At 40.4% G+C, this 17311-nt stretch overlaps 1 protein-coding gene across 2 annotated transcripts in view; it reads right to left on the bottom strand.

Moving 5' to 3' along the window:
* Positions 1-10495, bottom strand: part of mfsd3 (major facilitator superfamily domain containing 3) — a 61751-nt gene extending 51256 nt beyond the window's left edge. Inside the window, exons 1-2 of one of the 2 annotated variants that reach the window (XM_073069885.1) lie at positions 10355-10495; positions 6525-7259 (exon numbers count right to left, since the gene is read on the bottom strand). In XM_073069885.1, coding sequence (XP_072925986.1) covers positions 6525-7194 — 670 coding nt within the window. In that variant the 5' untranslated portion in view covers positions 7195-7259; positions 10355-10495. Of the gene's footprint in view, positions 1-6524; positions 7260-9957; positions 10070-10354 lie in introns of those variants that run through there. The other variant, XM_073069883.1, reaches the window with a different exon arrangement.
* Between the last annotated feature and the right edge of the window lie 6816 nt (positions 10496-17311).

The raw sequence follows: 17311 nt of genomic DNA, 5'->3' as shown, positions 1-17311 counted from the left end.
GAAACAAAGCCATGAATCTGTTCTCCAACCACAGCCTGTTTATTCTTCATCATTATTATGGTTGCAATTTTCTTTTTGTAAGGTTGCAAATAACAAATTGCAGGAGGAACTCAGCTGGTGAAGCAGTATGCGGGAAAGGGACAGTCAGTCCTTGGATCAAGATTCTTCATCTGCTGCGGTCCAAGTCTAGATCTTGACATGACCACAGATGTTGCCTGATTTGCTGAGTTCTTCCAGCATTTTGTTTTTTGCTCTAGATTCCAGCATCTTGTCTCTTTTATATAAGGTTGGTGAATGAATTAACACTGCTATTAATCATAATTATATTCAAAAATAACATTTCTAAAATCAACAAGATTGAGTCAATGGATATATTTAATATCTACAGTAGTTCACCACATATCCACTTTCAAGAGACGATCAGATTTACTTTCACACCTAGTTTCAAATTAGTTTTGAAATGAGATACACAATTTTATGTGGGCTACTATTAAATAAGCTAATACTCTCTCCACATGCATTTCTATTTGAATCCACTTTTTTTTAAAAATGATAGTCACATTTTACATCCCATCCCTTAATAACTTAGCAGAAAAAATACTCCATACTACCAAAGGCAGCAAAACAGTGTAGGGCAGAGTGAGGTTTCTGTGCACATTCTGTTGTGTATTGCTCAGTTCATGAACACATGAGCAATGAACTGTGACAGAGGTGTTCCCAAAAGTTGGGAAATACATGAGCTTTGACAGGTGTGTCAGAATGTGCAAGATAAAAGCCACTCTATACTCATTGAGAACCAGTGTGACTAATTCATAATTGCTGAATTATTTATATGTACTTTCTGATCAGTGTTACGTTTGGGTTAATGGAATGAGGTGGATCAGAAATTGCTGCAGTCGCTCCATCATCACCAAACTTGGAAGGAGTTTTTTTGCAGCATGCAAGGAGAGAATATCTGGAACAGATTTTTTAAATATCACATGGTGAATCACAGAGATTACTCAGCAAACAGTGAGAAAACTTACGGGCAGCGTATACCTAAATGGCAGAGTAGAAATTTGATAGACCTTAATCAGATCAACATTTACTTTAAGAAAGCAGACATATTGAGTAATTAATCCCCTTGCAGCTCATCCACAAGAATGTGTTGAGCTAAACATGATGTGTGCACAGTTTGAATTTTTTTAATTTACTGGGTGCACACAGGGACTCAAGGCCGCATAAGAGAGAGAGCTGTGATTGAAGATAGAAATAATAAAATCACCATGTCCATACTAATTACCATTTTAAAACTACAATATCTATCCTAATTTTTAATTTCAAATACATCCACATTAAAAATTGATTGAAATGAAACTAGAAAGATACATTACGTTTAAAATAAAAAGTCGATATGGGATGGATCCAACATTACTAAGAGAGCTCACACAAAGTACACTGCAGATGCTGTGGTCAAATCGACATGTACAACAAGCTGGAGGAACTCAGCAGGTGGGGCAGCCTCCGTGGAAACGAACAGTCAGCGTTTCAGGCTGAGACCCTTCGTCAGGACTAAAGAGGGAGGGGGCAGCGGCCCTATAAAGAAGGTGGGGGGAGGGTGGGAAGGAGAAGGCTGGTAGGTGCCAGGTGAAAAACCAATCAGAGGAAAGATCAAGGTGGGGGAGGGGAAGCAGGGAGGGGATAGGCAGGAAAGGTGAAGAAGGAATGTAAGGAGAAAGCATTATGGGTAGTAGAAGAAGGCAGAATCATGAGAGAGGTGATAGGCAGCTGGAGGAGGAGGCAGAGTGAAAGTGGGATGGGGGAAGGGAGAGGGAGGGAATTACTGGAAGTTGGAGAATTTGATGTTCATGCCAAGGGGCTGGAGACTGCCCAGACAGTATATAAGGTGTTGCTCCTCCAACCTGAGTTTGGCCTCATCATGGCAGTAGAGGAGGCCATGTATGGACATATCCGAATGGAAATGTGAAGCAGAGTTGAAGTGGGTGGCAACCGGGAGATCCCGTCTGTAGTGGCGGACGGAGCGGAGGTGCTTGACGAAGCGGTTCCCCAATCTGCGTCAGGTCTCGCCGATGTAGAGGAGGCTGCACCGGGAGCACCGGATGCAATAGATGACCCCAACAGACTCACAAGTGAAGTGTTGCCTCACTGGGAAGGACTGTTCGGAGCCCTGAATACTAAGAGAGCTGGTAGCAAGGCTGCAGTAGTCCTAGCCTGAATCTTCCAATCTCAAGGTAGAGTGAAAATGGTATAGGACTGGAGAATGGTAATTGTAACACTCTCTTGAAAACAAAATTCAGGGACATACCCAACTACTACTACTACTAAGTTAGTTGTTAGGCAGGGAGTTTTAAAGAAACAAAACAGTAATAGAAGCTTAGATTAATAAAGGAAAGACAGTTAGTTGAAGGCAATGTTTGGATTGTTTTAATGAAGTAAATAGATACACAAACAATGGGAAAGGTTAGGAGAATGGCAGATAGAAAATAGAGTGGAGAAATGGGAAGTAATATGCTTTACTTTGGTAGAAAATTATATTTTATTTATATTTAAATGGTGTAATTCTTTTTTTTTAAATTTTTTAAATTAGTTTTTCAAAACATTTTACAAAATTAAAAACCCCAAATCCCAATGGGGAGCATTAATACAGTGCAAGATTAAGCATACAATAACAATATGCTACAAAGGAAGAGAATTTAACAAAAAAGCACCTAAATTAAAGACAAGTGAGCTTAGTGTCCTCCCCAAGCCCCACAACACAAGAAAAAAACAACAACTCCAGACCAACCACCACACAGTATAAAGAGTATAAGTCCGGACAGTCAAACTCCCAGACTGTGAATACACTTAGTAACAGAGGATAATAATGCCTACTACCAGAAAAAAAGGGAGCTGAAAGCAAGGGACCGAAAAGAAGAAAAAAAAAGAAAAAAAAACCCTAGTCAAGAGGAAGGTTATGAAAGTACTCGATAAAAAAATGGTGTAATTCTGAAATCGTTTGCTGTTCAGAGGGACCCTGTCTTTGTGCAGAAGATACTAAAATATACACATACGACAAGCATCGAGGAAGGCAAATTGTATACAGGCCTATTCCCCAAGCAGTTTGCAATTATTGCAAGAGAATCTGAGTGCAAGAGCAAATAAGCCTTGTAACACCTGTAAAGATAACATCAGAAACACTGTGCACGGCTCTGGTCAAGGCCCTTGACCTGAGGGAAGACACAGTAACATAGGAAGTACCCTAGAGGTTCACCAGATTAATTCCAGACATGGAATCATTGTTCTAAGAGGAAAAGTAAACAGATAAAGATTACATGAACAATAATCATAGAGTGGGTTTATAATCTCTTCAGTTTAAGAGAAAAAGAGGAGAGGATGGCAATAGACAATAGACAGTAGGTGCAGAAGTAGGCCATTCGGCCCTTCTAGCCAGCACTACAATTCACTGTGATCATGGCTGATCATACACAATCAGTACCCTGTTCCTGCCTCTCCCCATATCCCTTGACCCCGCTATCTATAAGAGCTCTATCAAACTCTCTCTTGAATGCATCCAGAGACTTGGCTCCACTGCCTTCTGGGGCAGAGCATTCCACATATCCACCACTCTCCGGGTGAAAAAGCTTTTCCGTATCTCTGTTCTAATGGCCTACCCCTTATTCTTAAACTGTGGCCTCTAGTTCTGGACCCACCCATCAGCGGGAACATGCTTCCTGCCTCCAGCGTGTCCAATCCCTTAATAATCTTATATGTCTCAATCAGATCCCCTCTCATCCTTCTAAATTCCAGTGTATACAAGCCCAGTCGCTCCAATCTTTCAACATATGACAGTCCCGCCATTCCGGGAATTAACCTTGTGAACCTATGCTGCACTCCCTCAATAGCAAGAATGTCCTTCCTCAAATTTGGAGACCAAAACTGCACACAATACTCCAGGTGGGGTCTCACCAGGGCCCTGTACAGCTGCAGAAGGACCTCTTTACTCCTATACTCAATTCCTCTTGTTATAAAGGCCAGCATGCCATTAGCTTTCTTTGGCAGAACCAAAGCTCAATCCTAACTTCTGTTGCTGTCAGTATAGAATTTGCATTATGTTTTCCTGTGGCTGTGAGGTTTCCCTCAGCTGTTCTGATTTCCTGAGGATCTGTCAGTAGAGCAATAAGGCACAGTGGTGTTGTGGTTAGCAAAATGCTTTACAGTGCCAGCTATAAGGTTGGGTTCAATTCCCGCCGCTGTTTGTAAGGAGCTTGTATGTTCTCCCCATGAGAGAATTTCTTCTGGGTGCTCCGTTTCTTCACACATTCAAAGACTTATGGGTTAAGTGTTAGAAAGTTGCGGGCACGCTATATTAGCACTCGAAGCATGGCGATACTTGTGGGCTGCCCAAAGCACATCACAGATTGCGTTGGTCATCGATGCAAACAATATACTTCACTACATGTTTCAATGTACAAGTAACAAATAAAGCTAATCTTTAATCTAGCTATAAATTAGATTAAATGTAAGTATAAAAGATATTGAGGGCAGAGCTTAGGGCATGGCACCTAATGGCGACTCTTTTGCTTGCATCTTTGGAAACAGCTCTATTTTTATCTTCAATATCTCTTTTTTTCTTTTTCAGGGTTCTTTTGAAGGCCCTGACCTGGAGTTACATGCGAACTTAGGTTCTTTGTGGAAATGGGACCCGCTCTTGGGGGTCTCACTACTGTCCACTTGTTGATATGCCAAGGACGCGGCCTAGAAGACTAGTGCGCATACAGGGTGCCGGATTTTCATGGCTCTGGAGGTGGGCGGATTTGAGGCCAGTGCCTACAGAAAATTGGTGTGTCATGAGAGACGTTAGATCATAAGCAACGAGCTGGCTGCTGGCTGTGTACCCAGAGACCCAAGATCTTTGGGCACAGAGCTCTGAAAAAGTGACACAACAGACTCTTAACTCCATAAATCAGCAAGTGTTTTGTTATGTCTCCCCTCTCGCTGTGAAACAGAGACCCTCCTTTTTCCCTTATTAGGGAGAGAGAGAGTGCCTATGGTATGTCGAATTACTGGGTGAATGAGTAGTCTTTGGGGTACTCCAAATCTGTAACTTTATTGATGCATGGATCAGGGCATAATGAGGAAGCTGTGCAGGTAAATGCCTGGCATAGAGATAGCCAAATTGAGTCAGGAAGGGACAGATCATTCAAATACATGAAACTTGGCTAAGAAAGACGGTTTTTTAAGACAAGTATTGCCACAGTAAAAAAAGTTATAAAGACAAATATACAGATTCTTGATCTGATGGCACAAAAAATTCATAATATAGTTGATAAGTAACAGCATAAAGAGATATAAACAAATAAAATAAAATTGGTATTTTGGAGAGAAGATAGTAGTGACACAGCCTAGAAGCTGAATGTCTTGAGGATATTCAATATTTAGATGGACAGATAAAAAAGGGAAGGAAGGAAGGTGGCATTGTTATTAATGGATGAAAACAGAGCAATGGTCAAAAGGAATATTGTTTCAGCAACCCAAAATGCAAAATCTGTAAGATCAGTCAGGTAGGTGTGTGTGTGTGTGTGTGTGTGTGTGTGTGTGTGTGTGTGTGTGTGTGTGTGTGTGTGTGTGTGTGTGTGTGTGTGTGTGTGTGTGTGTGTGTGTGTGTGTGTGTGTGTGTGTGTGTGTGTGTGTGTGTGTGTGTGTGTGAGAGAGAGAGAGAGAGAAGCAGGAAGGGAGCTGGAGCAGGGAGGGAGATCAGAAAATGGGGGATAGGAGAACCAGGGATATGAAAGGGAATATCTTCCAGGAAATATTGGGACTGATGACACCCAACATAGAGTCACACAACACTGAAACAGGCCATTTGGCCTAACTGATCCATGCCAACCAAGATTCTCATCTGTTAGTCCTAGCTCCCCAAATCCCACTAAACTTTTCCTAACCGTGTTATACCACTTTTTAAAAAAAACGCATACCTGTCCAAGTATCTTTTAAGTGTTATCAACGTACCTGATTTAATCATTTCCTCAGGCAGCTTATTCCACATACCATCCACTCTGTGTGGAAAAAGTCGTCCCTCACTTTAAACCTATGCCCTTAAGGTTTTGATTCCCAACCCTTGGAAAACGTCTCCGTAGATTCACCCTGACTATTTCCTTCCAAATTGCTCCAACCCATTCTCCTGCCATTTCATGAAAGAAGTCCCAACCTCCTCAACCTCTCTCCATAACTCAGTGTCCTGAGTCCAGTCAACATTCTTGTAAATCTCCTCCGTACACTTTCCAGTTTAATAAGGCCATCAGTTAAACAACCTCCTTCCATGAAAAACTATGAAAAAACACTCAATACTCAGCAGATCAGATAGCATCAAGCAAACATTTCAGCTCAAAGATCTTTTAAATTAATGGAATAGTTTTTGAAAACAAGGGAAATGTGCTCACTTGACTCTAAAGCAAAGACAAAGGAATCACTTCCAGACAAAGACTTTCAGTAGAATTCGAAAATCATTACCGGTACTTACGTATAATTGTGCATGATGCACTCACCTAATTTGTAGATGATGACATAAATTAGACTCCAAACTGTTCCAGGCACTTTAAGGATCTCTCCCAATAGTTTGCAGGGTTTCAGCACAAGTAATCCGTTTTTTGCTTCAGAAGTATCTTCTAGTTCAGGTGTGAAATAGGAAATAATCATAGCTATAACATAGGCAAAACAGAATACTAAGAAAACCATATTCCAGCTAATATAGTCCATCACCGTCAAAAGCCCTGCTCCTGCAAGAAGAGAGCCCATTTTATAAGCCACAACTTGGATGGTATTGCCATAGCCAATGTCCTCACTGCTAAGCAAATGAACTGCAATGCCATCTACAGCAATATCTTGAACTGAAGCAAAGAAATTCATCACGAGCAAGATGAAAGCCATTTCTGCGAAGTCCATAGCTGGAGTCAGTCTAGACATTACTAAGCAGCATAAAAATAGTCCAAACATGCTGCACAACAGCCATTTCCGTTTCGTTCCATATTGATCCACAAATGGAGCCCATAGTATCTTCAGCAACCATGGAAAATACAACAACTTGGTCAAGCTAATTTTTGTGAATGTGAGTCCAGATGTTCGCAGGTAGATTGGAAGTAAGCTGGACTGTAATCCATAGGGCATTCCCTGTACAAAGTACAGTAAGCTAAATAATTTCAGTTTAAAGGGTGCCATTTCAAATGGATGTCATCCACAGTAAAAGCATCCGGTTCCTTGTAAACCTCGGGTAAACTCAAGATCTGCAACAAAAAAATGCTTCTTTAAAAACTGCAGTAATATTTTTATATTAAACTCTACAACATCACTACCTTTATAGACAAAATGATTTCAAATTAATTTTGGTAGTCTGGGGTTATTAAGAATAAAATGTTAAAGAGTATTATAATTAGATTACTGAGGATACTGAAGCAGAGCTGCCATATGTGAGCTGATAAAAATCCTAATCAACACAAAAAGATGAACTAGCTCAAACCTAGAATGGTAATGGTAAGAGTTAACTGCATAACATCTCCTAGCAATGTCACTGTTCATATCAATTACATTTTTACCTTTGCAAAAAATATTCTAATCCAAAAGTTTACATTGCAATCTAAGTTAGCTACCGCAAACTAGCTGAACTTGCCATTTATTTCAATTTGTTTGTGGAATTATAGAGGCTTACTCAGCTGTTACTGACAACGTTATCATTTGGCTGTAAAGCACTTTGAAATGAACATCACTAAGTTACTGAACGCTCACTATTTCATTCTTTCCAAAAAAAATTGAACAGAAATAGCATAAAATCATCAAATACAAAGCTATTCTTTGTATTTGAGGAAGCTGTCAACTAAGGTTGCTACTTCAGAAAAAACACGAAATTAATTTAAATATTTAAAGTATACAAACTCTAATTCATTTATTTTAAATTTTGAAATGTATTAAAACAGGTTAAATTTGGAAATCAGAGAGATACGGCATGCTAAATAATTCTATAAAGTAAACTCCCCTCCACCTCCCCCCTTCTCTATTTTTCTATTCCCCTGTCGCCCCTTCTTTTCTCACCTGCCCTTTGATTCCTCTCCTTTCCTCTCTTCTATGGTCCACTGTCCTGTCCTATCCTTTCGCCATTTACCTCTTCCACCTAATGCCTCACGGCTTTCTCTTCATCCCCTTCTCCCCCACACACCCACCCTCTGTCTACTTACGTTCCCCTCACCAGTCCAACCTATCACCTGCCAGCTTCCTCCCCCCTCACATTCTTCTTCTTGTTTCTGCCCCCTTCGTTTCCAGTCTTGATGAAGGGTCTAGGCCCAAAATGATCTCCGTCTATTCCCCCCCACCAAAAGATGCTGCCTGACCTGCTGAGTTCCTCAAGCATTTTGTGTGTGTTGCTTTTTCTGCATCAGCAGAATCTTTTTGTGTTTAACACCTACAAACTGAACTTTTTTCCTGCCTTTCCTCCCACACGGACTTACTGAAAAATAACTTCCATTTGCACAGACAACTAAACAGACTAATAACCAATATTTGTTTTATTCAATGAGAAATATTTTTAAAAGTTTATTATTTAGTGTCAATTATCATAGACCAGAAAAATTCCTCCAACAATGGTTAAAGTAGGAGGGTGACACAGGGATAGGTTGGAAGATTAGGGCAGGGCCTTTAATGTGCTTATGGGCAGGAACAGAAGAAAGAGTAATACAGTTGTGCAAAAGCTAAGGTCATCTGCAAAGAGAGAGGCACAGTGATGCAGCAGCTAAGTAAGCCTCAGTCTTACAGATCCAACAACACAGGTTCCGTGTTGACCTGTGTTATAATATTCTTCTTGTGAACACATTGGTTACCCCTATAGCTCTTTCCTTCTTTTGTCATCTTAACAAAATGTCGATAGGTTAATCAACAATATAATTTACCCGAGTGGTAGAAGACTGTGTGATTAATAAGCATGACTGAGAGAATGTTATACGAATATAAGTGGGGTAATGGTACTGAATTGGCTGTAAAAGCCTGCATAGATCTGTTGGGCTGAATGGCTCCTGCAATATAAAGAAAATAGTGTATGGGGGGGGGGGGGGATTGTGATTGCATATGATGTTTTGAATATTATGTGAGCTGGTTTAAGCTAAAAATTGGATATGTGCACCAGTCATGACCCCCCCCCCCCCAAACAAAAAATGTGCTCACTGTAGCATATGTGTAGAGGCTACTGAGCATATTTATTTATTTGAGATACAGCATGGAACAGGCCAGTCCCTTTGAACCACATGACCCAGTGATTTAACCCTAGCCTAATCAAAGGATAATTTGCAATGACCAATTAATTTACTGATAGATCTTTTGACTAGAAGGACTGAAGCACGCAGAGGAAACCCACATGGTCACAGGGATAACGTACAAATTCCTTACAGGACAGCAGCAGGAATTGAACCTGGGCCGTCAGTATTGTAAATATTGTGCTAACCACAATGCTACTGTGCAGTGACAGTATCAGTTGTGCAAAACTCATTTGCTCACTTGAACCCTGGGAATTCAGCTGCCCTGAACTGGACCTTAAGGTTTGAGGCTTCAATGCTGTTTAATGGGAGCCAAATACTATCAGGGAGCTTCAAGTGTCTATTGTAGCATGAGTGCCCTGTTCAGAGTGCACCTTCCCTTCCTTTTTCAGCTGATGTTATTAGGTTTCTTAATCACATATTGAGTATTTTAACATCCTCTACAATCCTCCTTATTCACATTAACAAATCCGTTAGAGGAAAGGCCTAGGTCCAGGTACAGTGTGACCGCTGGTATGCCTGTGTGCAGTTTGCACATCCTGCCTGTGACAACATGGGCTCTTGTCTCCCAGCCAAAACACAGATGCCAGCAGATACTGTAGAATGCTTTTGTATTTTATCTATCAAAATAAACTTCAGTCACTGTATAATGCTTATGCCAGGACTCGTACACACACACACCAACCTTGGAAACACTTATTTCTTAAGCGCCTGTGAATTGCTCGGTATTTAACCCTTTAAAGTCCTCACAACCCGCAATTTTTCGACGCTAATTACGTGGCCCACACTCAACGCACGAATTCAGCCTTTGAAAATATTTCCTGCAGCCGCAAGGTAGAGGCGATGGAGATACATTATTAACTTATTGGGCTGCTTGCGGCGGGCTGAGGCGCCGTTTCGTTATGTGACCGGGCTGAAGTAAATTAGCAGCAGGGCGCTGGCGGCTCCTGGCAGTCGCTGGAACGCGGCCCGAAAAATCCAGAACCTTTCCGGGCCAATGGACGAAACTATTTGGAGCAAATGCAGGCCGCACCTCTCAGTGTGGTAGTCGCCGCGCCCTCGCCTCACCCTCACTTCCTCACCCTCAACCGGCGTTTGTGAGTAATAAAGCCGTCATCTGCGGGCTGAGAAGTGAAACCTCCTGTGGCCTGAATGCAACCCTGAGTCTGGGGTTTACTCTTTTATCATAGTTATGGATGAATGCTGCTTTTTTCTGGTCGCATTTTAACCCTCCGCACCGCCTCCTTTGTTTCTTCATCCTCTGCTTTTTTAAAAAAAAATCGAATTGTTTACATTTACAGTATTCAACGTTTCTGCCCTCTTGAGGTCACTAATGATACGGGAAGCTACCTACCGCAGGCAAATGCCGCGGTAAAATTTTATTTAGGGACTTGGGGTTATGAGAGCATCTAGTTTTCACCCCAGTCGTTTTGCGTTCGCGAGAGTGCACTTGGGGTATTGTGTACGGTATACTTGTGGTCTTAGCTGAAAACGGATTTGCATGGCAGAGGGAGTGCAGTGGATAGTAACTAAACTGGTTCTAGGGTTTTCTTGGCGTGATACTGCTGGACGAGGATCTGTCATTCTCTGGAGTGTATAACTTTAAGAGATCTGATTGAAATTTGCAAACTTTTATAGGGCCAGATAGGCTGAATGAAAAGAGGACGTTTCCCTTTACTGTCTAGAAACAAGTATTACAGTCTCAGAATGAGAGTGCAAAAACTTACATTTTTTTTAAAAAGACTCAAAGCTTAATTTATTATCAGTGTATGCAGTATACAACTTTGAGATTCTTCTCCAGATAGCCACGAAACAGGAAACCATGGAATCAATCAGTACAAAGAGAAGCCCAGCCACCACACAAAAAAAGGCAACACAATCAACACACCCCTCAACCCCCTTCCCCTGCCCTGCACGAAACTCAGCAAGAACATTGGCCCCCAAATCCTTCATCCCCACACAAAGTGCAACAACTATATAGACCCTCAAATCCCCCCACCCCACACAAAAAACTAACAAAATTGCAACAAGAACATCAAACCCCAAACCCGACTCCCCCCAAACAAATAAAAGAGAAAGAAAGGGTGACAACACAATATAAAAACCATAATAGTCCAAATCCATTAATGCAGAACCTTGGTAACATCCTCAGACATCATTGAAAGAGAGAGACACCGCTCGATCACAGAAACCTACCCTCCGAGCACAGCCAGTCTCGTAGTTTCTTCGCTTTGAGACCTGTGCCCGCTTCCTGGAATTTTCTCGATTAACCACACAATCGATCTCCAAACTGTAAATCACGGGCTCTAACAGTTCCGGAAACACATTTAAGATGAAAAAAAAAAGATGTAAAAGAAGTGAAATAAACAGTTTCGTGGTCTATCCAGCAGATGACAACCGAGGGAGCATTGTATGCGGGTGCCATCTATCTCAAAAAATATTGCTGGGACTGAAAGGCTTGGGTCATAGGGAGAGGCTAGGCAAGCTAGGACTGTACTACTTTGAGCAGCAAGACCGAAATGTGAACTTATAGCGGTGTATTGAAATAATGAGGGCCATAGAAAGGGTGAATGTATATAGTCTTTTTTTCCCAGGAAAGTGGAAGCAAAAAGTAGAGGCTGGAGGTTTATGATGAGAAGGAAACAATTTAAAAGGAATCTGAGCAGCAACTTCTTCACACAGAGGATGGGGTGTATTTGGAATGTGCCATCAGAGAAGTTGGTTTAGGCAGGTGCAATAACATTTGGACAAGTAGATGAATTGGAACGGTTTAGAGGAGTATGGCCAAACACAGGCAAATGAAGCTCATTCAGCATGGATGAGTTGACCCAGAGAATCCATATCTCTGCTTTATTACACTATGGTAATGCAGGAAAATGGGATAGATCAACCATGACTGTGATGAAAGATTGGTGTGGGAGAACTGGGTTTGATATTGGCACCAGTATTGGAGAAGGAGCGAACTGTTCTGATGGAATGAGCTCCACTTGAATTATGCTGGGACTAGGGTCCTGGCAAATCACATAACTAGGCCTGTGGATAGAGCCTTTAAACTTAACAGTAGACCAGTTGATACAACTGCTTGGAAAAGTATGAAAAAATTGAAAAGAAAGTCAGGGAAGGTTATTGAAGTCTCCATAATAAAGAATAATACAAAAAAAATAAAAAGGCTAAGAATTTAACTTCAGGGAACATGGAGGCAAAATCAAAAAGAAGGACGGTGAATACAGGACTGGCAGTGTGATATCTGAATACATGCATTATACAAAATAAAATAAATAATCTTGTAGTACAAATAGAAATTTACAGATAGGATCTGGGTATCACTGAGTTGTAGTTGAGAGAAGATCATAGCTAATAGTTAAACATCGAATGATAACATATTATATTGAAAAGACAGGCAGTTAGTTGGGCAGGGGAGTGGGGTAGCTCTGATGAAAAATCAAATCAAATCCTTAGAAAGAAGTGACATAGAATCAGAAATGTAGAGTCCTTATTGATGGAGCTGAGAAACTGTGAAGGTAAAAAGACCCTGACAGGAGTTATATCCAGACCTTCAACTGGTAGCCAGGATGTATGGTAGGAATTACAATGGGAGATTGAAAGGGATAATGTTACAATGGCCATGGGGAATTTCAGTATTAAGGCAAATTGAGAAAACCAGGCTGATGTTAGATCCCAAGAAAAGGAATTTGCAGAATGCCTACGACAAGGATTTTTAGAGCATTGTTGCCAAGCCCACTAGGAAAAAGGCAATTCTAGATTAGATGTTGTGTAATGAGCCAAATTTGATTAGAGAGCTTAAGGCAAAAGAACCCTCAGGACGCAGTGATCATAATATGATAGAATTTGTTCTGCAGTTCGAGAAGGAGAAGCTAGGAGTGAATGCCACCACCCAGGTTACACCGTATATGAAGTATCAGTAACATTATACTGTTTAACTTGTGATGTAAATGAACGCCTATTATTTGTTAATTTAATTGTGGTAATATTATGTGTTGTGTGTGAGTCATACATACTGTGTTATGCACCTTGGTCTAGAGCAGGCATGGGCAAACTACGGCCCGCGGGCCATATGCGGCCCGTTAAGCTTTTTAATCCGGCCCGCAGAACTTGATGAAATTATATTAATAAACCTTGTTAACACCTCAGATCCATCTTGAGAATCGCCACAACAAAACTAAATCCAGACTTTGATGTGCTGGCTAAAAAGGGAGATCAACAACACTGTTCCCACTGAAATTAAAAATAAGTTTCTTCGTTGTGTTATGTAAAAAATGCATTTGAAAATATTTTTTTCAATAAGCCTTACATGTTACATGTCATTTCTGTTAAGTGATGGACATGAGTAGTGCGCAGGTGCACGTACGTTCTCAAAATAAAAAATGCGCTCCAGATCAAATAACGCGCTCCGCATACTGGCGCGCTGTCACTGTTCTGTCAGTGACACTGGTCGTTGTTGAGTTTTGGCACAGGGGACAATTGAATAAGAAGGAGCAGGACAAGTAGACCTGCATCTCCTACCGTTTTTGAAATAAAGACAGTCAGGAGGAGAGTGATGATGATAATATCTTGAAGGATAACAGAATTTTCAGTGCTTTAAAATAATAACTGTTACTATTAAAAAAAGCTGTATTTTATTCATTTAATTTTCAGTGTTTTAAAAGTCATTTCAATAAATAGCTAAATACCATGGGACTTCAAAGACAGATATTTTGTTGTAATGCATTTGTTCATTTTCAATTGAAATTAAAGCACATGTTTTCTACATATCCCATGATATTTTATTTTCTCTTATGAGGTGTATTACCAAAACACTCCATCCATCTGCTCCTGGTCCGGCCCCCCTGTCAAATTTTAGAACCCTTTGTGGCCCACAAGTCAAAAAGTTTGCCCACCCCTGGTCTAGAGGAACGTCATTCCATTTGGCAGTATACATGTGTACAATTGAAATGACAATACACTTGAACTTTTAACTAAATCTGATGTAAACATATTACCTCTGAATAAAGGAAACTGCCGGTGCATGAAAGAGGAGTTGACCAAAGTTAATTGAAAGGAAACACTAACAGGGATGATGGATGAGCAGTAATAGCTGGAGTTTCTGGGCCTAATTCAGAAGATATTGTTGAGACTTGTTATATACTCCTAGGATTCATTTTTTCTGTGGACTGTCACTTTAAAATGCCAGGAGAATGACTGAATTTTGGACACTGTTTGAACTGCTCTAGAGTGAGAGAGGTGGAGTTATTTGATGGAGAATAGAGTGTTATGGTTTCTCTGCAGCTTGTTTTGAATATACAAGGACACACAGAAAGACACAATTAAAGTCAAGATGGATTCGGTCAATGAAAGACACCAGTGAGTCGTTCAATCCAGAGTATTGATAAATGACTCTCACAAGTTCTGCAACTAGAAGAAGTTTTGCAGAGAAGAGAGAGGAGAAGGAGAGGAAGGTTTGAAACAGAAGAAACCTAGTGACATGGAGATCACTTTTTGGACTCTCTCTCCAAGTAGCCCGTGAGGGTGAGTTTGTTTCCATTCGAATACGAAAGTGTGATTTTCACTTAGTTAATCCACAGGAGTGAGTTCTCATGAGGGGAAAAGCTTTGTGAATGCCACTTGTGTGTTTACCCTTTTGTCTGGGTGTGGTAGTTCACTGAAGAAAGGCACCCCTGTGGCAAATCACTGCTGGAGTTATTTTGTATGTTGTGGAACTGGATAAGTGGCTATCACATTGTGTGATTGGGGTAACCTTGTGGAATCTGCTGGTGTGTCGACCCTTGACTGGGTGGTGGTTCCCTTGAAGATGGTCCCCTTTTTGTGATAATCTACTGTTGGTAATAATCCATACGTGGATTCTGTTTGAGTATCCTATGGCCACCACTTTGAGATGTCCCATAGCTGAATTCGGGTGTGGTACCACTTGTGTTGAAAGGATATTCGTTGAAGATCACTGTCGGTGATACTTCATGTGTGAAGTGGAACAACTTCGGAGATAAAACCTACTGCTATTGTTATTTTGTATTGCTGTTGTGGAATCTGTGGAATATCAACGTAATTGCCTTCTCACAACATTCACCTTTGGATTACAAATATCTCTCTCATACCAACAATAATAATTCTGAGGATTGAACTGAACTTTTTTTCTTACATACCATCGTAAGACTGTATCACTTACTATTTAAGCTTGAAGAAGTTTGTGAACTTTATTTTTACACTTATATATGCATAACACCATTAACTCTTGATTTACCTGGTTTAAGTTACTATATGACATAGTTACTAATGAAATAGTGTTTTGTTAACAGCAAAACCAGACTCCAGATGTGTTCTATTGTTGCTGATATTTTTACAGGGTTGCATTTACATAACAGACTTTATAATGCATTAGTCAGACCACATTTGAAGTATTGTGAACAGTTTTGGACTCCATATCTAAGAATGTACAGACCTTAGAATGGGTCTAAAGGAGATTTATGAAAATTATGCTGGGAATGAAATGGTTAATGTTTGAGGAGCGTTTGATGGCTCTGGGCCTGTACTCACTCGAGTTTAGAATGAGGGGAAATCTTACTGAAATGTACCGAATATTGAAAGGCCTAGATAGAGTGGATATGGAGAGGATATTTCCAATCGTGGGAGAGTCTAGGAGGTTGCTGCCTCAGATTAAAAGGACAATTCTTTAGAACAGAGATGAGGAGAAATTTCTTTAGCCAGAGGGTGATGAATCTGTGGAATTCATTGCCATGGATGGCTGTGGAGCCAAATCACTGGGTATATTTAAAGCAAAGGATAGTAAGTGTATCAGAGATTACAAGTAGGAGAATGTGATTCAGAGGAAAAAAAATATATCAGCCATGATTGAATGGTGGAGCAGTCTCAATGGACTGAGTGGACTAATTCTGCCCCTATGTTTAATGGTCTTATCAATAGCACAGCAGTTCTGATGTAATGTTTTTATAACACTAAACCCACATTGTAAGGGGATACGGCACATTCCATTATGCCTTACAGGGTGTTCAGCTCTGGATATGCAAAACTATTCTCTCAAGTTACATTTACCATCTTTTCACCGTTTACTGGTACTTGGATCAATTGTGATCAAAGTCTCTTTTGTGAATTAGTGATGGATTTTTTCCTGATAAGGATCTTATGAAGCACCCCGGAAAACTTTAAAAGCAAGTGATTGATGATACTGAAAGTTAAAAAAATGCTTGGAGAAAACATTAAGTCAGAAAGTAACTGTCTCGTCATCTGCAGTTGACGTTTCAAGTCATGGCCTTTTATCAGAACAGTTCAGACAAAAGATCATTAACTAAATTATTAATTGCAGATGCAAGGCACTCTGGTAAAAATAGAGCTCACTGGGCATCAAAAGAGCAACCATTGCAATAGTTGAGTTATTTCTCATGGAGCAGATTCAATGGGCTGGAAAGCCTAATTATGCTCCTTCTGTGTGTCTTGTGGTCTAGGAAGAGAGTTGTGATCAGAAGTCAATCATTTCAGTAGAAGGATATCATTACTGGTGCTCCTCAGAGCAATACCCTAATCCGAAACCATCTTTACTACTGCACAAGTTCAGAAGTGAAATGTTTGGTACTTATGTGGTCTTCAATTCCATACACAACTCAAATTGATACAGCCAGCATACCTGCAGACGTAGCTGATAATGCTATAGAAATATAATTTTTTAGATGAAAACTAAATAATCTACTCCTGACACTTCCATTATCAATTGCCATTAATAATCATGGGGTCACCATTGACCAGAAACCTATTGAACCAGCCACACAAATGTTGTGTATGCAAGTGTTGATTGGACATCTGCTGCAATGACTTATTTTACCTCATGAATATTTCCAAAACTTCTTTCATTTCAAGATAACAAATGCTTGGCCCAAAATTCAATCAGACATTTTTTTTAAAACTTAGAACACAGTCCTTCCGGTCCAACAAGCCCAATCCACCCAATTGCACCAATGTGACCAATTACTCTGCTAATCTACTTATCTTTGCAGGAAACTGGAACACCTAGA

This window comes from Hemitrygon akajei, chromosome 2 (genome assembly GCF_048418815.1).
Source record: "Hemitrygon akajei chromosome 2, sHemAka1.3, whole genome shotgun sequence".
In the NCBI taxonomy this organism is placed as follows: Eukaryota; Metazoa; Chordata; class Chondrichthyes; order Myliobatiformes; family Dasyatidae; genus Hemitrygon; species Hemitrygon akajei.
This window is presented reverse-complemented; position numbering and strand designations above follow the sequence as displayed.